Genomic DNA, 24,173 nt, shown 5'->3' with positions numbered 1-24,173 from the left:
GAAATGAACAAAGCTTTTACCACAGAATACCCTATTTTCAATTCACCTTCAAGAAAAACGTTGTTCATCTTGTTTCCTGACACATCATTTTTGCACGCATAATCAACGATATTGTTGGCAGAAATCATCATTCGTCGCGAGAGCGTGATTGCATTCCGTCTCAGGCGCATAGACACTGTTCATTACAAATTTAGAATGTGATTTGAATGAGAGTAGTATTATTTCAGTTACAGTTTAGTTATTTTCCGGTGAGTGCTTGTACCGCTGTGCTGCATTGAACTTGACTTCTAACACACCCCTCGGCACAGAACAACAACCCACAAGGCACTTTACTCTCAAGCAAATGTTGTTCTGCCACAAGATTACGTCTGAAAGCGGCGGCCGTGTTGTAAATTTAGCTCAAACATATATTTTTTGGGGACTGGCTCATGAATGGCATCCATCCACTCGCCAGGCCGCCATCCGGATTGTTTCGCGTAATGAGGATCAAACTGGCTGACGCAGATCGGCTTCGGTCGTCGTCGTCGTCGTCTACGATGGAGGGGATTGTTGTACGAGTGGGAGTATGGGAAACAGAAAATAAGACAGGTCAGTTGTTAGTGCCGTCAACCCTAACTGATGAGTTTCGAATTGAGAAGCTCATTAGCATGAATTGAAGTGCGTACAACAACATAGCATGGGTATCATGTCGCGATTCTAATTAGGAGAGAAATATTTTCGGAATGTGAAAAATCGTTTATAGAGAATGTTCAGAAAGGTAACCAAGGAGTAAAATAAACCATATCAGGTCCCAAGTTTACTCGTCAAGGAAAAGATTAAATACATATGTTTCTTGATATTTTAATCATCCAATCATAAGTTTTTTATTAGTTTGAGTGTAGTTTTTGATATGATTATGGGAACATAGTCTGAAATGGAATCTGTCCAAGTCACGCAGTTGACACTTGGCCTTTGCATCGAACAGACGTTTTGGTATAATCGTTGAGTGAAAAACGCACAAGTGTATCGTGCCCTCGGGCAAATCCAAAAGGCGCGCGCCGGGTAGTGTGTTCCCGAAGGTATCTCGTCATCCTGGCGCCAACATGGATGACTATCGCAAGGATTCCGTGTATCTAGATTTCAGCGGCATGCCTGTCCGCCCCAAGTTAGAGAAGATCCACGAGCTTATCAGCAAGAAGATCCAGCTAGACATGAACAAAGTCAACTGCATCCAGCCTAGCATGACCAAAGCCCGAGTCATTATTGAACTCAAATCGCAAGCATATGTGGAAGAGCTTGTGGCGGGACATAGTCTGAAGCATACCGTCGAAATAAACAACAAGGAATATGCTATTCCAATTGTTCCATACGACAATGCAATTGAGGTTAGAATCGCCGACTTGCCTTCCTACTTCTCTACCGAGACAATCGCCAGACACCTAGCCCAGTACGGTGAAGTTCTATCCACGCAAACGGAGGTGTGGAAGAATTTCTGGCCTGGTTTACCCACCGGCGTAAGACTGGCGCGGATGAGAATCAAGAAGCCGATTCCATCTTACATTCCGATGGCGACACACACTGCATTCATTACTTACCGAAATCAAATTCGCACCTGTCGGTACTGCGTGAGACCACTTCATATTGGTCGCACCTGCAACGAAGCACGAAAAGAACTAGGCCACGACATCAACAGCCGGCTCACCGCGGCGCAGGTAGTTCAAGGAGTTGACCCATTATCACCGCCTACAAATGCTTCCCCGCCACCATCAGCAGAACCCGATGTAGAAAACGAAATGCAGATATCTGATCTGATATCTGATAGCGAAGCAAATCTGATCGCTGAAACCACAATCACTGATCGGATAGTAGCAAAAGCATCGAAGCACTCTACCAGGCCCTCTTCTCTTCCCCGTCTTCCGTTGGAACAAATTATTCAGCCCGCTGGACCTAGTAGAAGTGGTTCATCACTCAGCATCAAATACATTATTGGTGAAAAATCAGATAACGATTCCGAGTTCGTCATTTCTGATGATAGCGAAGGCACTACGACCGCTCCGAAAAGACACTGTTCTCAACAATCTTCGGATATTCCCGACACCCCGTTTCAGGAAGTGAAACGTAAGAGCCGAAGCAAAACCAACAATTCTTCATCCCGATAAACTTTGCAATGGATTCACACACCAAAATTACTGCAAAACACGTCACCAATATTCCATACAGCTCATTCACTGCGGACAATACAATCAACGTGGGCTTTCCCTTCTGTCAGGTAAGCCCAAGTATATGTCCTGCCGAAACTTCCTCAGTTACTACCACCATTCTCAAAAAAAAATCCCAAATGCATCTCTTCCACTTTCTCACCGGAAAAAAACGACATCGGAGCACACATTCTTCAAGAAACTATCAATGAGAAAACAACAAACTACTGCACGGATCGGCGAGAAAATTTCTTCTTGTGCCTTCACCTTGGACAATACAATCAACGAGGGCTTTTCCTTTTCTCAGGTAAGCCCAAGTATATGTCCTACCGAAGCTTCCACAGATACTGCCGCATTTCTCAAGAAAACTCTTATTCCATATCCTACATCAACACCACAACGGAACGATTCGATGGCACCTGCCACGGTATTATTTTCCCAAACATCTCTCCTAATCTCATCAATGAGAACAATCCTCAATGAACACGCAACGATCACGAAACATCGATACATTTTCGCTACGAACGACTACTATCCCGATACCGCCGACGAGGGCTTTTCTCCCGGTGAGGTAAGCCTAAGTATATGTCCTGCCGAAGCCTACCTTACTGCCGCACTAGGAAAAAAATCACTTCTTGTAGAACAAATCGACCTCGCACTACACTACCGACAATTAACTCAGCGAAATGAATTCAACCTGATACTGCTGCTACCGACGATTCAGATGCACACACCGATACGCCAATTCTCGCCGCCAAACTACGTTGTCTACACTGATAGTCCCGTACGACCCATTCATCATAAGGTTCAGGTGAGCGAAAACCACGATCAAAACAACAACACGGTGCGTTCGATGGGCTCGTTGACGTCATCCATCGTTCTGTCATCTTGCTTCGCTGACATTCGCATCCCAATACTGTCACCACAAATATCAGAGACAGGGAACGGATTCAAGATTGCTAAAAGGTGGGACTCCATTCGATTTTAAGGTGATGCATAGTTTTAGCTATAAAATTGGAACGATTAACATCTGCAATATCTCTAACCAAACGAAAATTGATGCGCTTTTGTCATTCATCCGTGCGTCGGAGTTAGATGTAATTTTCCTACAAGAAGTGCAGAATGAGCATTTAAGGTTACCAGGTTTCTCGATAACTTTCAATGTAGATGCCGATCAACGCGGTACGGCCATAGCGGTTAGGGATCAGTACAATGTTCACAATGTTGAAAAAAGTCTAGACAATCGAATAATATCGTTGAGGATTGGGACAGTCTCGTTTATAAATATTTATGCTCCCTCTGGTGCACTTCATAGAACAGCAAGAGAAGATTTTTTCAATTCCTCTGTTGCACACTATCTCCATCATACTACGGAGCATGTGGTGCTTGGCGGCGACTTCAATGCAGTTGTCAACGCAAAAGATGCTACTGGCAGTAGCAGTATAAGTCCGATGTGCAAACGGCTAATGAATGCAGCAAAATTGGTAGATACATGGGAAGCGCTCCATGGAAACGATGTTGAGTTCTCGTACATAAGATCTAATACAGCGTCACGTATAGATCGTATACTAGTCGTAAACACGATGAAGCCCCAACTTCGTGCGGCACATTTTGCTGTCACTTCATTTTCGGACCACAAAGCATACGTTGTGAGAATGGTACTTCCGCATCTTGGAACTCCTTGCGGACGAGGAATTTGGCGTCTACAAGCACATACCCTAGATAACTCGGAAGTCATTGACGAGCTCTCTCGAAAGTGGGCATACTGGGTGCGTGCGAGAAATAACTATAGGTCATGGATAGAATGGTGGATTTTGTATGCAAAGCCCAAGGTGATTTCGTTTTTGAAATGGAAAAGCTCCATATTGAATTCAGAATTCAGAGATGCTATAAAATTCAGAGATGCTATAGAACTTTACCGACGCTTGCTGAAGGATGCATACGATAAGCTGCACGGCAATCCAAGTGAACTAGTAGCAATCAACCGTATTAAAGCACAAATGCTGCAATTACAAAGAAATTTTTCGTCGAATTTTCGAAAAAATAATGAAACCTATGTGTCTGGAGAATCTACTACTTTGTTTCACGTTGCTCAAAATCATTGGAAGCGGTCCAAAACATCAATTTCGACGTTGCAGACAGAAGAGGGCAATGAGATACGCGACCAAATTCAAATAAATGGGGCAGTCAGGTCCTATTTTGAGAACCTCTATTCTTCCGGAAATGCTGTGCATTCTACGGATTTCATGCCAAGCAGGACAATCCCTATAAACAACCATGCGAATGACAATTTGATGCGAGCAGTAACACAGGACGAAATTTTCGCTGCTATTAGAGGAAGTAATTCTCGTAAATGTCCGGGTGCGGATGGACTACCGAAGGAATTTTTCCTGAAAGCGTGGCGAGTCATTTGCTTTGAATTTACACAGGTAATCAACGACGCTCTTCAAGGCAAAGCAATTAAGCAGTTCTTCGATGGAATCTTAGTTCTAGTGAAAAAGAAAGGAAGCGATAAAAGCGTGAAAGGATATCGCCCAATTTCTCTACTGAACTATGATTACAAAGTTTTGGCAAGGGTTCTCAAACAAAGACTACAATTGCTACTTCCTCTAGTGTTGTCTAAACATCAAAAGTGTTCAAATGGCAAAAGGTCCATTTTTGAAGCTACAAACCGCATCTATGATAGGATCTGTCAACTGAAGCATCTTCGAAAAAGTGCCCTACTGGTGTCCTTTGACTTCGATCATGCGTTTGATCGCGTAAGTCATTCCTTCCTGAGCCAAACCATGGAGAGGATGAATTTCAACCCGAATTTTGTGAGGTTGCTCGCCACGATGTGGGGGCAATCGTATTCCAAGATCTTGATTAACGGTCACCTCACTCAGGAGTTCAAAATCAATCGGTCAGTACGGCAGGGGGATCCATTATCTATGTACTTGTTCGTCTTATACCTCCAGCCACTGCTAGATAAAATTTCGACTAGACTTCCCGATGCTGTAATGAATGCCTATGCAGACGACATCTCCATGTTTCTGGACAACGAGCGATCGTTGGAAGAAATAGTTTCTGTTTTCAATCAATTTGGACTGGTGTCGGGTTCAGTATTGAACAAACGGAAAACCGTAGCAATTGCGATTGGAAACGTAAATCTCACGGCTGCAACCGAATGGCTAAACATCGAGAACTTCGTCAATATTCTTGGAGTACGATACGGAGACAACATTAAGCAGGCTCAAAAACAGAATTGGCAGTCGATTCTTAATGGATTGCGAACGCAGCTTTGGCTTCATCACCCAAGGAAATTGAACCTTTGCCAAAAAGTCATTCTAATTAATACATACATTAATTCAAAAATTTGGTATATGGCATCCAATAAACCGCTCACAAAGGGATTTGCCACAAAAATTAAGGCAGAACTGGGGAAGTTTATTTGGCATGGTCAATCGCTGCAAAGGATTGCTTTTGCTAATTTAATTCTACCAAAAGAACGAGGTGGCCTCAATTTACATTGTCCGGAGACAAAGTCAAGAGCGTTACTTGTGAACCGATTGATCAACCTGGCTCCTGAACTTCCTTTTCTGAGCAGTCTAATCGAAAATGCGAACAATCGAATTCCAACCATGTTCAATCATGCTACTTTACTGAAATCAGAACTGTCTCTCCTGCCGGATAACCTGTTAAGCGCACCTTCATCACGAGAAATTTATAGACATTTTCTGAAACTCAAACCGGACCCTGGATTTGTATCGGCTGATCAACGTGATTGGAAAAGCGTCTTCAAGAATCTTCACAGCAAAAACCTTAATTCTGCCCAACGTTCTAACTGGTACGTGGTGATGCACAAAAAAATCAAGCATCGTGAGCTGCTATTTCTTCGTGGAGTGGTAGAAGATCCCTACTGTGAAGTATGTCCAGGGGAATTAGATACAACCATACATAAATTGTTTCGCTGTCAACGAGTCAGGGATATCTGGAGATTTCAACGAAGGCAGCTGATGATCTACGGGTTTGGACTTTCCAGACTTGAGCCAGAGGACTTTGTCTATCCTACATTTAGAAATATTCATAAGGACACTAAAAATTGTATTATAAAATCATTAAGCATCTACTTCAGCTATCTAATTGAAACTAACGAGAACTCAATAGAATTAGAAGATTTTGTATTTTATGTAGACAATAACAAATAAGTTACAAATATAAGGTTTTACAAAAAAAAAGTCATTGTCGGCAAACAGCACATAACTGTATTTACATAAAAAGTTCTACGAGAGGCTTGGCAGATAAATATTGAATAGAAATTGATAACTTCTGGTTTTTCTTATTTGCTCATTCAATATCTGGCGGTATTGTAATCAACCATGAATTTGCAAGGAGATTAAGGAACAAATAGAGACGCGTGGTTGGTGATGCCTCTGCTATCCATGTTACATAACGAATGCGTATCATTAGCCTTGAAGACGCTAGATAGACATATAGATCGGCTTTCATGAACGTTATCCATCTTCTATCTATATAAATTATAAAGGAATGGTGTTTGTATGTCACGAATAGGCTCGAAAACAGGCCAAAGGAGCAACACCATTCTTTCAGTGTGGCATTCGTGTAGGGCTTCGACGTGTTCGTACGAAAAAAATAATTGGGAAAATCGACCGGGAGCGCACCGAAAACGGGAAAGTTTAAAATTCCAATTTTCGGGGCATTTTTCTACAGAGCTGCATGTCAAAAACATAGTAAGCAAGCAGAACGACGTTTGCCGGGACAGCTAGTAATGGATAAAAGACAAAGCTTTTCCTTTTTCGAAGTGTATTCCTTCGAACGTTACTGTTCTAGTAATTATTGATACCACTTTTATAATAAATCATAAAATAAAATATTTCGTTAGAAAATCATCCCTTTTTGACCTTCTTATACAAAGTGTGTAGATCAATGCTTTCGAAATATTTCACGGTTCAACAAAAAATCAACTATTGTTCTGCCCAGCTCTGAATTTCACATTTTCTGATTGCTCCCGACTAGAAACTCATGAATCTCTAGTTTTGACCCTCTCCGTTCTGGGAGACCCCCCGTTGATTTGAAATTTTGAGAAATCAAAAAAAAATCGAGGATATTCGATCGCAGTTTCGCACGATATGTCAACGAGGATACTACAAGTTACTCCAGCCCTTAGGCCGTTCGCAATGCTGTTTTATTTTGTATGGCGAGTTTTAAAAAATTTAAAACTCGCCATACAAAATAAAACAGCATTGCGAACGGTCTTAGTAACCAGCTCTTGAGATAAAAAAGCAAATGTTTATCTCCCATTGTGAGCGCCCTTGCAAACATAAGAATTTTTTTTATATACAGGGGGTGGCCAAAATGTTTGGGATAGGCAACTTTTTTCTTTCACAAAAAAGTTTAACATGCTGTAACTTTTCATAGAGTGCATAAAAAATTCTCAAATTTTGACTGTTTATCACCCTACTATATGTGCATCATTGGTACAAATTTGAGCTTGATTGATTAATATTTCGCGAAGCTAGAACTGTTTTCGTAATACACTATTTTTCAGACAGCTTATTTTTGAACTGTCATGAAACCAGTGAACCGAATTGAATGAAATTTTGAACGTTTATCAACAATATATTGATGCTTCAAAAGATATTAAAACATAGGTATTTTTGAACATTTAAAAAAGTTATCATGGATTGACACATTTTGGATCTTTCTCGAAAAAATATTTTTTTTTTTTACATCAATGTCATTAAATTTTAGCCTGGATATCCAAATATTTTCTACTTCTGTTCTCAAGATTTCTCTAATTAACTATATTAGAGACTATTTGAATTGAAGGAAGAACACATTTAGTAATTTTTGTGTGGTATTGTAAATTTGACTCCTAGGGCTGAAAGCCTCGTAAATAAAGCTAATAATAATAAAATACTTTTCCTCTATATGGGTGAAAATGTCAAACCGGTATAACTTTATCCGTCGTGAAAAAATATAAAATTTTATAATATCGCATCAAGTATCAAAATATTGTTGATAAACGTTCAAAATTTCATTCGATTCGGTTCACTGGTTTCGAAGATGACAGTTCAAAAATTTGTTGTCCAAAAAATAGTGTTTTACGAGAACGGTTCTAGCTTCGCGAAAGATTAATCAATTAAGCCCAAATGTACCAATGATGCACATATAATAGGTTAACAAAAAGTCAAAATTTGAGAATTTTTGATGCATTCTATGAAAAGTTACAGCATATTGAACTTTTTTGAAAGAGAAAAAAATTTGCCTATCCCAAACATTATGGACACCCCCTGCGCTTTTACACTTGTAAGACAATACCTTCTCAGTGAATGAAGGACTTCTTTGCGTCCTCCTGGATATAAGGATTTGCACTAACATAAGGAAAACTTCCTCTCTGATATTTGCTTTTTTTGTTGACTCTTCCATTACGAATGGAATGACCATGCGTCTCCATCTCTTCAAAAATGCCGTTTTTCATTATTTTTATAATTTACTTATTTATCGACCGTATTTAAATTCAAGTTCATCATTTTATAAAGCCATTTCGGTAATTTTCCACTTTGATCTCTACTCCCGTACACTCTGAGTAGAAAATTACCGATAAAGACATAAAATGATCAACTTTATTTTTGTATATATACAGCCATGGGCTACTGAGTAAACTTCAATTAGTTAAAAAAAAACAGCGAATTTGTCTGCTGTAGAGTGATAATATTTCAAGAATTGCTTCAGGCATTCCTTCGGAAGTTACTTCTGAATTCCTCCATTAATTATTTCTGATTATCCTACGGAAGCCTCAGATTTCTCCTGAAGTTCTAGCGAAGATTCATTCAGGAACTCTTTCTGCAACTCCTCCAGGAGTGCATTCAAAGATTGATCTAAGAGTTCTTCTTAAAGATTTCTCCAGAGGTTCCTTTGAGGGACCCCTAGAAGTTACTGAAATTCCTCCAGCAGTTTCTTCTGGTTCTGGTTCCCCAGGAATTAAATCTGGGAATCCACAAGAAGTTTCTTCTTTGAATCGTCAAGAAGTTCCTTAGGATATCCTTTTTTGGGAAATCATTCCGTAGTTCCTTTTGGCAATGCTTCAAAAGTTTGTTCTGTGATTTTTCAAGGCGCTCTTTCTGATATTCCTCATGGAGTTTCTTAGAGTCTGTCTTGAATTTCTCAAGAAGCTCCTTCGTGAAATCCTTCAAAGTTCCTTTTCGAATACCGCCTGAAGTTCCATCGAAATTTCCTCCAACATTTTCCAAGATTGACCAGAAATTGCTCCTGGGATTTAGCCAAGACTTCCTTCATAGATTCATCGAATGTCTAGGCAAAAAATGACATTTGAAGGGTTTTACCCTCGTTTTTGTTTCAGTGTATATGTAAATATGATGTATCACATTTTTATAAAATAGTACTAGATATACTATCTCTACGATACAAAAGTTTTACTATAAAATCTTTTGTATGAGTTTCCTGACACTTTTTTTATTATTTTTTGTTTCGGCTAAACGAATGTCTATCACTGTAGCTAGTATAAAAATAAAAATAAAAAATAACGGCATTTTTAAAGTGATGGAGGCGCATGGTCATTCCATCAGTATATGAGCACAAAACTTTTAAATTTGACCATTTTTTTCATATTATAGTTAACTTTTTTGTTTCGCGACATGTTTCTTAAATCTAGAACTAACAATCTTTTCATTCAGAAACAATGGATTGAAAATCGATCAATTGGTACAAAAGTTATGACGGTTCGAAAATTTAAAAAAATGATAAATACCGTTTTTTTGGAACCTTCTTCTTCTATTTTTTCTTTGTAGCTCTACGTCCCCACTGGGACTTGGCCAGCCTCGCTTCAACTTAGTGTTCTTTGAGCATTTCCACAATTATTAATTGAAGGGCTTTCTTTGCCTGCCATTGCATGAATTTGTATATTGTGAGGCAAGTACAATGATACACTATGGACCACCCTATTTTCTAAATTGTCATCGTAATAAAAGATACGGACACCATCTTCAGCCAGAGGTTGTACAGACTGAACGAAACACTAAAAAACGGACACGACAAACATTACGAGCACCAGTGGATACGGGGAAGAAACATTTCTTGCGAAAAGTTTCATCACTCGGAGCGGGAATCGAACCCTCACCCCATGGCATGGTGTGTTTATACGCTTGGTGACGCTGACCACACGGCCACGAGGCGAAACAAAAAAAAATACGGGTCTAATTATTTTCGGTAACGATCATTCCTACCGAATTTGAGCAATATCGGAACACTTTTATTTTTGTTTCATGGAATGGCTACATTAATAGAAACAAAAAAAAAATACCTGTCCCATTTGCAAACTCCCCTTCTTCATACTGGGGAATTTAAGTTCCGGCTTCTTGCATATAATAAAACCTCCTATATAATTTTTCGAATCTTTCTGCGCTCTCACAAACAAAAAAATAATATTTTCTATAAATATTATAATTGTTTGTGCCTCTATAAGCATTGGAAATTTCATCTCCTGAATGTTAGAAAACTACTAGCGAATTTTTTTCGCCTTCATGTGTATAGAAAAAGTTAACTTTGAAAGTTTTTTTTTTCAATTGTTTGTGCCTTCACACGTGCAAAAAATTTCAGAATTTCATTTCTGCAATTTCATTTAATTTCAGAATTCCTTCATAAAAACCCCCATTGGATAAGAATCATCCAGGACATCCATTCAGAAAGTCTTCCAAAGATTCCTTTTGAAATTTCTATCAGAATACCTTCAAAGATTGATTCATGAATACCTCTGAAGAAATTCTTAAGGAAATTTTAAGAATTTCTTCTTGAGGGTCATTCAAAAAGTTCCCCGAGACTTTTCTAGAAACGTTTCCATGAGTTTCTTCAGAAAGTCTTACAAAGATTTATCCAGAAATCCATATTAGAACATTTCAGGAAATCATCCACGGATTCTTCCAGAAACGCTTTCAGCGATTCCTTCAGAAAATCAAAAGTTTAGAATGTCTTCAGAAATTTTTACAAGGATTTCTTTGGAAAAAAAACCTGCAGACTTCTTAAGAAATTCCTCCTTTATTTATGTTTCCTTAACATCCATGGATTTCTTTAGAAATTTCCTTAGGGATTCTCACATTGATTCTTTTGATGCGATTCCTCCATAAATTTGTTCATAAACTGCTTCGATGAATTCCTTCCAAAATGTTCCATGGATATAGTAAGAAAATACTCCACGAATTTGGTCATGAATCCACCAATTTTTTTTTTTTTTCAAAACTTCTCCAGCGGTTTTTTTTAGATCTTTCTTCCAAGGATTCAAAAACTCAAAGAATTCTTTAAGGTAGAATTCCATAGGTTCCTTCTAAAACTATTTTGAAAATTCTTCTAGGGATTTGTTTAGAAAATCATTTGGAATAAGGATAAACAATCTGACGCAAAATTTAAGTCATTTCATGGGTGACAGTAACCAGTTCTGATTTTACCATTTCAACACCGGCTGCCATCAAAATCTGGGGAAAGTTGAACACTGATTTGCTACGTTAGAAGGTTGGCTATAAGACCCTGTCAGCACTTTACTGAATATACTGCCGTAGTTCTGCAAAGTGGCTTAAGCGCCATTCAAAATTTCGTCATTTTTTGGTATATTATATGTAATATCTGGTAAAAAAATAACACCGTGGTATGCTTGCTGTATTAGAATGCAAGATCTAGACGTAATCTATCATCTATGGAAAGACACTTAGAGGATGAGCATGAGTTTTATGCACAATAACCAAAAATTGGGCCAAAACTCTCAATGTCGCTTACGTCACTTTGCAGAATTACGGCAGTATAGCACTCACATAGAAAAGCTATATTACAAATAAAAATAAATTGAATAATTAATGCCCCACGTTGGGCGCCATTGTTACAAATAAAAAAATATAATAATAGCCCGCGTTGGGTGCCAAATTACGGACAAACAATGATAGAACCCTATAAATGCTCTATTTTATTTTTCTTTACGAAAAATAAATAGAACATTTCAAATGCACATTAAATTATAACTACACGAATTTACATTTACAACACAAAACATAAAAGTGGTCAGTTATCTTCAAGGGATAACAATTTACGATCACAGGATGACGAGATTACATTTATTGGTTTTGGTCCATCAGTCAATCCTGGAACAGTGTTTTGTTTGGCTGATTCCATTTTTGTTAGCAGTATGTATTCTGTTTTCATAGCTTATTTGTGTCTAGGAAAACTAGTCCTAATTGGCCATCCCGAATCGGGTTTTAATGCAAGACGGCTGCATTTTGATGTCCCTGCTAGGTAGCGGTTTGCCTGTCTTGCAGTCATTTGTCGCCAGAAATGACCTTAATGTATGCAACCACTCCGGTTGCTAGGGCTATATTTCTTCTGAGTAATAGAAGAACCCTATAAATGCACATTAAAGTTAGTAGAATATTCACAAGCTAAAATCGAACATGTAACAGAAAATAAACTGGTAACAGCTTTTGACCATGCATGTATAGTTTTTGAAACAGTCTATATTACGTATTATTAGGGAAGAAGATAAGCGCTGTTTAATATTTTTTGCAATTTCTCATCGTAATAGGCTGTTTTACCTGACGCAAATCTGACAGGAAAAGGCCTACTTTCCCACACCAAATAAACAGTGATGTAATGGTTCATTACAGCACTGATTTGCGTGGCGTAAATAACCATTACAGCACTGTTTTCAGTTTTGATCAACTTCTTGATGCTTTCTGGACGCAGTTTTGAAAAATTGTGACAACTGCACAGTATAACCTTCTATGATCAGACTTTCTTATACATGGCTTTAAACATCAGTGTGCAGTTTGATGGAAAAGTTTTGTTAAAAACTATCCTCAAGCGGTAATTTATGAAATTGCAAAAAACGTTGTACTCAACTCGGTGCAGAACTCGATTTTTACAGCACTCGTCGTAATTATCCAACTCGGCAAGCCTCGTTGGATAAATGTACGGCTCGTGCTGTAAAAATCTTCATTCTGCACCTTGTTGCGTAAACTACTAATTTCTTCAGATACACGAGTAACAATGATGTATCAGCCTCAGCTATACCAAGGTATTTCTTTCAAATAGAAGAAATGGTTTTTTTTTTTCATATTTAGCTTAATCGTAATACCACTCAATTAGCTCTTCAAATCAATTCCCATTATTGCAACCCATCAATCCAAGAGCAGTGAAGTTTACGACACTCTAAAACTCACTTTCATTTAACCGTCGAGACCGTCCTCATAAAGCTTTAACCGATTCCGACAAGCAAACCTCATGCAGCATCAATCTCAACCGACAGTGCTCCCCGGCGACCAACAACGCAACGGTTTTAAATCCTTACTCTTCATCCCCAGAGCAAAATGATTCAGATTTTTCCCCAACCATCCACTCTTCTATTCGCATTGCTTCGCCTACATTGAAAGGTGACAACAAGTCATTTACGCGGGGCGGGCGGTTTGTTTTCTTCCGTTTTGCTCCGAGTCGAACCGCTTGTTTCCGCTCTACACATTGCCACCCTCGACAGTTATGAGCTAATTCAATTAAATTTTACGATCACCGTGAGCGCAATTCGACCACCAGGAGAATAACCAAATGGTTGCTTGCGGACTAGAGATGGTCGGGTTTCAGATTTTACAGACCCGAACCCGACCCGTACCCGAACAATTTTCAATTTTAAAACCCGGACCCGACCCGTACCCGAGAATTTTTTGTTCCGTCAAACCCGGACCCGACCCGAACCCGAAAAATTTTCGTCGATCAAACCCGAACCCGACCCGAACCCGAAAAAAAAATTGCCAATAAACCCGACTGAAACCCGAGTTAAATAATAATCATTTTATGTATCGGATACAACAAATAAAACATTTTTCTAAATACTGATTTATCTACATTGGTACCAAACCCGACTTGAACCCGACATTATTCAAACCCGACCCGACCCGTACCCGAGAATTTTGAAATTGTTTAAACCCGGACCCGACCCGTACCCGAGCTTTTTTCAAATTTCCAAGCCCGAACCCGACCCGTACCCGTCGGGTTCGGGTTCGGGTCGGGTTTCGGGTTTGAAAACCCGAAACCCGACCATCTCTATTGCGGACCACCACCATCACTGTGACTGGATGACGGGAGAGATGAAACGCGCTTACCCCTATGACAGCGAGCGATGATGATCTCTGTGTGGTGTGTGTTCTATCTCTCGCGTGGTAAATCCGAATGCAGTCGGATTGCTAATGAACTACCTACACTACATCCATGCCGGTCGTCGTATCTGAATAAACAAACCAAAGCAAGAGAGTGTGGATACCGGTTTCCTCGCGATTTTCTTTCATTCATGAAAACGGAGAGAGCGAGAGTGTGCATTTTCAACAGCTGATCGGGTACACAATCAACCAAGCGTCTCCACCAATGCACATTTTCTATTCTCTCAAACGACAGCGATACCTCCTCGCGGTCACTAGTCAAACTAAACTGTTATACTGATTCGCCTTTTCTCTCTTTCATCTCTCATCTCCCAACAACAGGAAAACCTGCCAGGAGTGTAAATGTCCGCGGGAAACGCATGCCGTCTATCACGAACAGCTGACTTCGGTACGGGAACGGTTAGGCTTCAAGCATGACTCCAACACCAGTCGGGTGGATCCGCGGCAGATGGGCTACACCTGGGTGCCGCCGGGAATACTCACGTCGGCAAAGGTAAGTGCACTCCGTAATATACATCATTAACATATTTAACTGTTACTCTCAAACTAAAGCTTAGGACTACTTCTTAAAATCCAAAGGGTAAGAAGTCGTAATTTGAACTAGTTAAATTACAATCCTAATTCGAACCATTTCGAAATTCATAGGAACGACACAAGCTGTTACTAACAGCCTGTTAGTACACAGAGTCAAATATTTATCCTAAAAGAAACCAATGCTCAAATATCTTGTTTGACTCGATCGAATTTTCATTAGTGTCAAACTGATGTTGCTTCTCGACTCTTGAGTTCTTTTATTGTTAAATATTTGACCCTGTGTACATCAGGCCACACTTTGCCCATTTTTTCAATATCACAGCTCTGACAGATTTTGGGCCGCTGAATCCGAAACTGGGCTCAGATTTGCTCTAGCCTATCACAATTTTGAGATATACCTCAACTTATAGGGCAAAATATGCGATTTTGGGCTTTTTTGACTGCAAGCCATTTAAGTATGGAAATTTATTGTTTAAGCAATCAAAGGAAAAATTGGTCAATTAACATCATTATTCGCATAGAAGTCATTTTGGTCAAATTGCATGGGGCCAGATCACAACATCCGAGATCATACTGTCGCGGTCGTTTTTTTGTTTTTGCGACAAAACGTCCACAAGTTTGCAAGCGTGCGCCGAATAAAATATCTCACGTCGATGAGAAATCTCGGAAAATTGTTTTCCCAATATTTGCGAATTTTTCTTTAGATCTCTTAAGGAATTCAAATAAAAAGATTTTACGCTTTTATAATTTCTTAATGCATTATTTTGAATTTCTCGCTGACCGTTTATCCAAAAATCCTAAGCGAGTTTGTTTTGAAAATTTTAACGTACTCCCGGGTAGACGTGAATATCATTATCATATCTCTAAACGATCAAATTTTGATGTCATATCTTAATATGATATTGGTGAGATATTCAAACAGTTGCCAAATATCTGCTCAATATCTCATCGTGGTATGATTTCAAAATTACTACTTAATTAGATCTTAGAAAGCCTTGTGCAACCCGTTGTATGAATGTCGAAGTTTCCCAACACTTCGCATGAAAACTAACTTTCGTGTATATTTTCATTATGCACCGTCCCAAAATTTTGTAGCACTTCAGGGGATAGGGAATTAATAAATTACGTAACGCTTCAGGGGAATAGGGGATACAGCCTAGCGTTACGACCCAAACAAACAAGTTGGAGTTTTCATTAAAAAAAAACGGATTATGGATGCCCCCAGATCTTAATGAACCAACCACAGCCAACCGCTGTGTTTAAAATGCTTAAGTTGTAGGAAATGGTGAAAACAATAACACAGTTACCCTAAATTTTCCTCAAACAGCATTTAATCAGGCAAGGAAACATGATAGCCAAGCTTTTTGAGACATTTCATTGCAGAAATGGAGAATTTACCTTCTCATTATACGAAAATTCAGTCATTACTACAATCTAGTACTTCACTGATTGCGTCCTATTGGTGGAAATGTGTCTTGTTTTGGGCGCAAAATAAATCAAACATGTTCTACACATGTCGTTTTTGAAGTTTGGATCACTACCTTTGTAACAATTCGTAGAATGGGCCTAAAATGTGGAATCATCTAGAAAAAAAAGTTCTCTTTCAGTTTAGGAAAATATGCAATTCTTAATTGAGTACACGCTTTGCCCAGACGCCACTTTTGACAGATAAATTTTGACAAACTGTTTGTCTCTGTTTGTCCCTATTCGTTTTTCAAGAGTGTCAAATATATTTTTATTTACCCGGTACAACTTGGTCGTTAAATTTTGACCAAAAGTGGTCAAATATTTGGCATCCCGGGTAGAAGAGAATATCTAAATCATATCTCAAATCGAACACTTTTTGCTGTCATAGCTCGATGTGATTTTGATGAGTTATTCAAAATTCTATAATGAATATCGCACGAATAGCTGAAAGTGATATGATATCAGTTTTTGTTCTTGTCGAAATAGCTGAAAATTTCAACATAAGAACAAGTTCAGCTTTTCTGCACGAAATGGAACACATACACCCATAGAGATGGCTCAATGTTGGTGAAATTCCTTGTGTCTTTTTCTGAGCTGTGGAAACGAAGAACCGCATGCTCTTATTCCCATGTTATTTACAACAGCGAGTCACAGTTGAATGGTGAGCATCGCCGTCTGTGAATCCTAAGGTCGGTAAGTTCGATGCTGGATGCTGCCATTTTTTTATTTATTTTTTTCTAGAAAAAGAGTGACAAATCTTGTCTGCTATTGTTTTGATCTTGTAATATCTTAACGAGCTATTATTGAGTAGTTCACCATATTAGATTTTGCTATTGTTTCTGTTCTTTTATCTCTTATATGTATCAATCAAACCAATATCAGTTTTTGCTCTTCAGTAATTCAATCAGTCATAACTAAATATGCTATTCATCAGATTGTTCCACGTACTCGGGATTGGTCAAAAGTGTCATATTACTAGCTTCAGTTTGCAAATTTTGAGTTGAAACTGTTTTATATTCTGCAATCGAACATTTATCATAGGAAAATTTGAAAAATACTGCTTAAGATCAAAATTATCTCTTCACATTTCCATCTGCAACATCCAAAAATTGTAAGATCTGAAAACTAATATTCAAGATCAAAATTAGTTCTTTCACACACTCATCTACAGCATGGCGCGACCAAACCAACAAAACTACTATTAACCGCAAACACCTTGGAAAACGTAGAACTTGATGCTCTTGTTACCTCCTATTTTCAGATATGAGACGTAGTGAAGTGGTAATGTCACTGCTCATAAACCACAAGGTAATAAGTTTGATTCTGATCGCGCTCATTTTTCTTTTTTTTTACTCTATTCCATTTGTCAGACCATTTTTTGATATTGGTTTGATATTCTACAGTCCAGATCTGCCCAGATCAGTGAAGAGAATTGTCAGACAAAAGAGGCACAAAACAAGCAACAAAGAAGGTGCGACGATTACTCTTTATCCCTACTGGTAACAGATAATGACATGATCTCGAAATTTTTTGTTGCAGACAAAACGGAAGCTGAATTTGTTGCGTACATTTCAACTCGTGAATAATCAATTATTGCTAACCCAAAGTCGAAACTGTTTGATGATAGAGCTTCACCAGAATTACAGTGTTTACCGACTCAAAGTTACCGTTCGAAAATCGCAATGCAAGGCTTAAAAATCTGTAAACTCGTGGTGTACGATGTTAGTCCCATTATTTTCAAGTAGGGACAAACTTATGTCGCATGGGTTTGTTTGTCGCAACAAGTACAGGTTGCGACATTGTCATTATTGTTGCGCGATGGTTGAATTTTGATTCACTGGCCCAGATATTAGTTTGATCTTATAATATCTAAATGAGATATTATTATGTTCTTCCCCATACCAAGTTTTGATCTTATTTTTGATCTTTTGTCTCTTATGTGAAACAAATCAATAGCTAATTATGATCTTGAGTACTTCACTGAGTAATATCTAATGCTGATATTGATCTGTTTTTTTCTTCTACTCGGATTATTACTTCCACTTGGGATATTATTTTTTCTTCTACTCGGGTATTCTCATGTGGTTCATTCATATATTCTCCTACATATTCTTGGCATACCTATTGGGTGATTTTTGAATGCATCGGTATTCTGGGTGACACGTCTCCTATTTCCAAGGAATTCCTCTTTTCAGAAATCCTAGTAGCAGTCCTAGCAGTAGTTCTTAAACTAATATTAAGAGCATTTCCGGTAAGAATAATAAAATTTTGGAGAAACTGCTGAATAAATTACAGCGAGAATTGCTGGAGGAATCCCAGCAAGAAATTCTAGTGATGAAAAAAAGAAAGTGAAAGGAAAATTCTTTGATGAATGCTTGCACAAATTTCTGGAGGAATTCATAAAAAAAAACTCTTGGGGAAGTGCCTGGACCAACCCGAGCAGAAGAGAATAACAACAGCATAACAAAATGCGTTATTTTGGCAAAATAACTGCATAATGGAATTAGTAATTTTCATGTTATTAACATAACATATTGAGTTATAAACTTGTCTGTCATAAGCGGCAAAATAACAAGTCACATAACAAAAATTTGTTCCTGAAAAATCAATTTAATAACATGTTTTGTTAGTGGCAATAACAACTTAATAACAGTGAATTTGGGAAATATTTCAATAACAAATTTTGATATTAAAGAGTTAGAGTTAGAGTTAGAAATTTGGGTTAAAACTTACTTTTTTTACTCATTTTTGGGTAATGATTTTAAGTGTGTTATTCTATTTTTAGAAAATAATAGATCACATAAAAAAAATTTCGATTTCATTATAAAACTTACAAACATGGACGGGATTTGAACCTCCAATCCTGCTATCGTTAATTTTCAGTCGCCTTTACCAATGAGGCTATCACAGCACTTGCAGTGAGGGACGATAGAAGCTTTACTGGTTCTACGTATTGCCAGTTTCCCCATTCCCCCATTTCATGTTTGCCAGTCGCAGGACAAAAATAGACAGAGATTTGAATGCAAGATCAAACAATGAACCTCTCTCTCTTACCAACAGCGCTATCGCGGTGCGCAGACATGCGCACTGAAACACTAATAACAGTGGTGGCATGGCCGGGGTGTATTTTGGCGGCGACAAAGATTCTTTCCGGACGGAGATGATTTTTATTTTATTTTTTGTTTTGTTCGCGTTGTGAGAACGGCGATTATACACGTACCTACGTGAGCGAAGGTAAAAGGTAATTATATCATATGCCGATATGATTACTTCTGCAGATGCTGTTTAGTTTTATTCTGTTTAGGATTATTTTTAGTAATGAAAAAAGATATTTATGACATAATGTCAAACAATATATGATCGAATAATAATAGATCGAAAGGAAAAAGTTATAATAGACAAATGCAATCACCAATTGAGCAGAATTGTCTGTATAGTTGACATTTTTATTGATTAGAATTATTTAGTAGGTACCATATTTGCTATCTCCACTCTCACTAACATTCATTACTTCGTAATACATAGTCTGTTCGGTACTTTTTGACGTTATAATTAGAGGTTAGAATAGCAGTACTGTTAAAATGACATATAAATTCAACTAAGTTTACTCAATTTTGAGATAAAAAAAACTCATTTGCAGATGTATCACTTTTTGAAGCTAAAATTATACTTAACCTATAAGAATTGGGAATCGTAGAAAAGTGATAGGAATTTGTCACCGTAACGGGACTGGGATATTGAAAAAAGGAAATTAATACAAAGATAAACATATCAATAGCTATGATGCTATATTTACCCAAAACTCAAATTATAGCAATGAATAAAATAAAAAATACGGAAGAGTCTGATGAAATTTCTAGATATTGCAATGCCTTTATTTTTTACTTCAGAATATGAAACAGCAGACAATAAAATAAAGCAGGTAAACTATGTAATGGTTATATCTGCGATAAATTTTCTCCGATTTTGACAATATTGATCTCATTTGATCCAGATTTATTTTTTCCATCAAAAACAAATCCGACTGAACCGATCTGGTCATCGTGAGTTAAGAAAAAACCTGAATTCAGTAACAAATTTTGAAAACGACGTATAATCAATGGTGTAGCATTGATTATACGTCGTTTTCAAAATTTGTTACTGAATTGCCATACACGTGGAATTTTCCATAAACCAGCTGCAATTGGCTTCTTTAGTGGTGTTGAGATAATTCCATATTCACAATCTACATGCCAAACTGAGCCGAAATCCAAATTTTCATGAACTTTGGTACCCGGGAACCTATTTAAAAATCGATTTAAAGTTTGTATGGGAGCGATTTGTCGAATCACCCCTCGTCGCATTTCGTACTGGGCGGAGCTGTCAAGCAGTTGCCCAGCTGTCAGAAGGTGATTTCAAAAAATCTTTTTGTAATTGAATTTAGGTATCAAAATAAAGTTTTAAAAATCTGAAAAAAATCATACTGGCTTATAAAAAGGTGCTCTTTCGAATAAAATCAAAAAATCAATATATTATTCTTAATTTAAAAACCCAATTGGTGATTGGTACAAATTAAGTACCTTACCAAGAAAAAAATGTTAAATTTAAATTTATACGTTCAATATGTAGTCCGTCCAAAGTCTTACACCGTACATGAAACCGTTTTTAATTAGATTTTGTTTTAGATTTTATAGAGGCATTTTAAAATCTTCTCCTGTGTGATAGGGATAGGATTTTTCAAAACACCATCGTTCTTCTTCTGCTATGTTTTGCTATGTTCTCGTTTAGATGTATGCAGGGTACTGCGCCACTTGGGCAGTGGCTGGTATTTTGGGTACTTTTCAGCTACAACTCAGTCAATTTCAGAAATTTAGCAAAACCTCGCGCCGCCCAGCAGGGACTTTGTTTTGTACACATTACAGCACCTCCATGTCACGTAATATACCACACCTCTTATCAAATGTGATACCGTAAGCGTACCATACTTTGCGCACCTAGGGCCTAACTTTGCGCACTTTTCAAAAAATCGTTAAACAGTTTTTCTGGTGCATTATGCAAACTTTTTCCCACGGAATACTAGTTAGTGATATGGGGTATGCACTTTGTCTCAGTTTGGATGTAATGATAAATGGAAGAGGAAGACAAATTGATGAGTGAATATGCAGTTGCTTTCCCTCAAATGCTGTAAATAACGTTGTAGAATGACGTAGGTTTTGTTTCAAAATTTGTTTTAGTTTAGATAGCAATACCATAAAGTATTTGTGCACTCTCAATAATACAATAATAACCAAACTTGTTCCACAACAGAATGTAATATTGAAATGTTATTTAAGGGCTGCATACCAATTGCTTGGTCATAACAAAATAAGATTGTCCAACAAAACATGTTATGGAAACGTAATGCCTTGATAATTCAATAATAACAAAACAAGATATAAAAACAGGTTTTGTGATTTCGTAGTTATTAATTTGATATTCCCCTCTGCTCGGGAATCACAGGAGATATTCCTCGAGGAATCCTTGAAGGTATTTCTTCAGCAATCCTAGAGAAATCTTTCGAGAAATCCCCTTGGAATTCCTCCACGAATTCCTGATGGGATTCCTTTAAAAATCTTGTTGGGATTCCTATACATACCCTTCATGTGATTCTGATTTCAAGGATTCCTTTAGGAATGCCTCTTAGAGTATTAGCAGATAGTCTCACTAAAATTTCTCCACGAATTCTTACTGGGATTTGTCAAGCATTTTCAGTTGGGATTTCTCTAGTAATAAAGTAATAAATTGCTACAAGGAATTCCTGAAGGACTCCCAAGACCGAGTCCTTCAAGCAGTGTTTGGACGAAAAAGTGATAAGTGAACCACTCGGCAGTTTTTCTTACCTTCTGTTGGTTCTGTTTTAATTACCAAGCGGTCTATGTTCTCTCGTGGTGTCGCATGGTTCACGAAGGAACACAAAGAAGATACTCCTATATAGACAAGCTTCGGCGATGAGCGGGCATCGCTAAGTGTAACACTTACCGATGATCTCTCATCGTTGGCTTGGGACAACTGTGAATAATAGTTATTTTTATCAGTATTTAATGCGTTTTCGCTTTATAAAAGTGAACTACTATTTAATTTAACTGTATTCATGATGTTGCAGGTTGTGTAGTCACAATAAAAAATAATTATGACAATAAAATATTCTTACCGAATGCATCGCTTTCATTAGCGTCATCGAGCATCTTCTCCCTTGATTGCGCTATCGTATCGAACCGGACAAGAAAATGAACAGCATTTCGAGGAGCGTTCACGAGCATGTCGGTTCACGAAATATTACATTCGCGAATATATCACTTGCTGAGTATGGACCATTCAGTGATTTGCGATAAAAATCCACACACTGCCTTCAAGAATTCCTTAAAGCTATTTATTATGCAACCCCTGAAAGAATCACAGTAAGGTTCTTAAAGTAGTTTTTTAAATAAATCACTGAAAAAAAATCTCATGAAATAATTTTAAGAAGTAGCAAAAGTTTCTATGGAAACTGGGAATATTATCTCCAAAAGGCCCTTCGCACTATCTCCACAAATTTGATCCAGAAGCTTTTCCAGGTTTTTCCTAGAGTGTCTTCTGAGATTCCTGAAGCTCCTGCCAGGATTCATCCAGGCAGTATTCCTGGGATTCTTCCAAAGGCTCTTTCCTGAATCTCTCTAGAAATTAATTCCGAGATTTAATTGTAGAATTAGCTTAAGGCGAAACTGGATGCATTTCCTCATTTTTGGTTTGATTGATTTATTAAATAATGAAACAATATTTTTAAAATCGGGTTTCGTACATGTGTACACGTACATGTGAGTATGGATCAAGGTAGGGGGATTAGGGGCATAATGGACACCCTAAGCAAATGAGTATGTAAGGCCTGTATAACAGACAAAAAGTTAACATATTATCAGTTGGCTTACAACTTTAACTTGTTTCCTACGTATTTCAATCATTTACAGCAGGTAGAATGTCATTATTGTGAAGAAATAATGAATTGTTAACCGTGTGTTTTTTGGGGCTGGCAGGAGAGGTACGGGCGAAATGGACACCCATCGGGGCATAACGAACACCCCTGCATATTTTATGCTGTATCTTTGATAATATCGACCAGTTAAGTAATTTGCCTACGGGGCTTAATACCACAGATATAATACTCCATCTTAGACGAGTTTACATAACATCAAAGTTAATTAAATAAGTTCTAGACTAAAATAATCGAATTGATTTTTTCCAAACTCTCTAAAACGCCTAACAGTATGCAATGCGCGTACATCCATTCATAATTGCCAATGTTCATTTCGCCCCGAATGGACTACAACATTAAAATTGCTATTTTGAGTAAGTTCTGATCAAAAATGTAATACTTTATCCACAGCTAAATCTGCGTATACATGTAGATAAGCTAACAATTCACTTGTTTTTATCGTGGATACACTCAAACACTTGTAATACCTTATTTGCTACTGCTACGAAATTATAAGAAATCCACCATACGAAAAACATACTTCAATTTCAATGATATTTTGATAATTTTTAAGGAATATAAATGGAACTTTTGAAAAATAGAACAATGACTTGTTCCTTTACACTTTAATGCATAAGTTTTACATAAAAGTCAACGGTTTCGGCAAAAACAGGGGTGTCCATTTCGCCCCGGGTGTCCATTATGCCCCTAATCCCCCTATGTCTTTTTTTTTTTTCCTGGTGGAAAATGTTATTCGTTTTTGCAGAAACATTTATTTTTATTTTTATTTCTGTGTATTGCTAATTTTACACACTTATTTTT

At 37.7% G+C, this 24,173-nt stretch overlaps 1 protein-coding gene across 2 annotated transcripts in view; it reads left to right on the top strand.

Moving 5' to 3' along the window:
• LOC109422497 (four and a half LIM domains protein 2) overlaps positions 1-24,173 on the top strand; it is an 866,140-nt gene that overhangs the window by 605,688 nt on the left and 236,279 nt on the right. For both annotated transcript variants that reach the window (XM_062852254.1, XM_062852255.1), the window contains exon 3: positions 14,705-14,876. In XM_062852254.1, the coding sequence (XP_062708238.1) occupies positions 14,705-14,876 (172 nt within the window). The remainder of the gene's footprint in view (positions 1-14,704; positions 14,877-24,173) is intronic.

Source organism: Aedes albopictus, chromosome 2 (genome assembly GCF_035046485.1).
Source record: "Aedes albopictus strain Foshan chromosome 2, AalbF5, whole genome shotgun sequence".
NCBI classification, from domain to species: domain Eukaryota; kingdom Metazoa; phylum Arthropoda; class Insecta; order Diptera; family Culicidae; genus Aedes; species Aedes albopictus.
The sequence above is the reverse complement of the archived record's forward strand: the minus strand, read 5'-3'. Positions and strand labels throughout refer to the sequence as shown.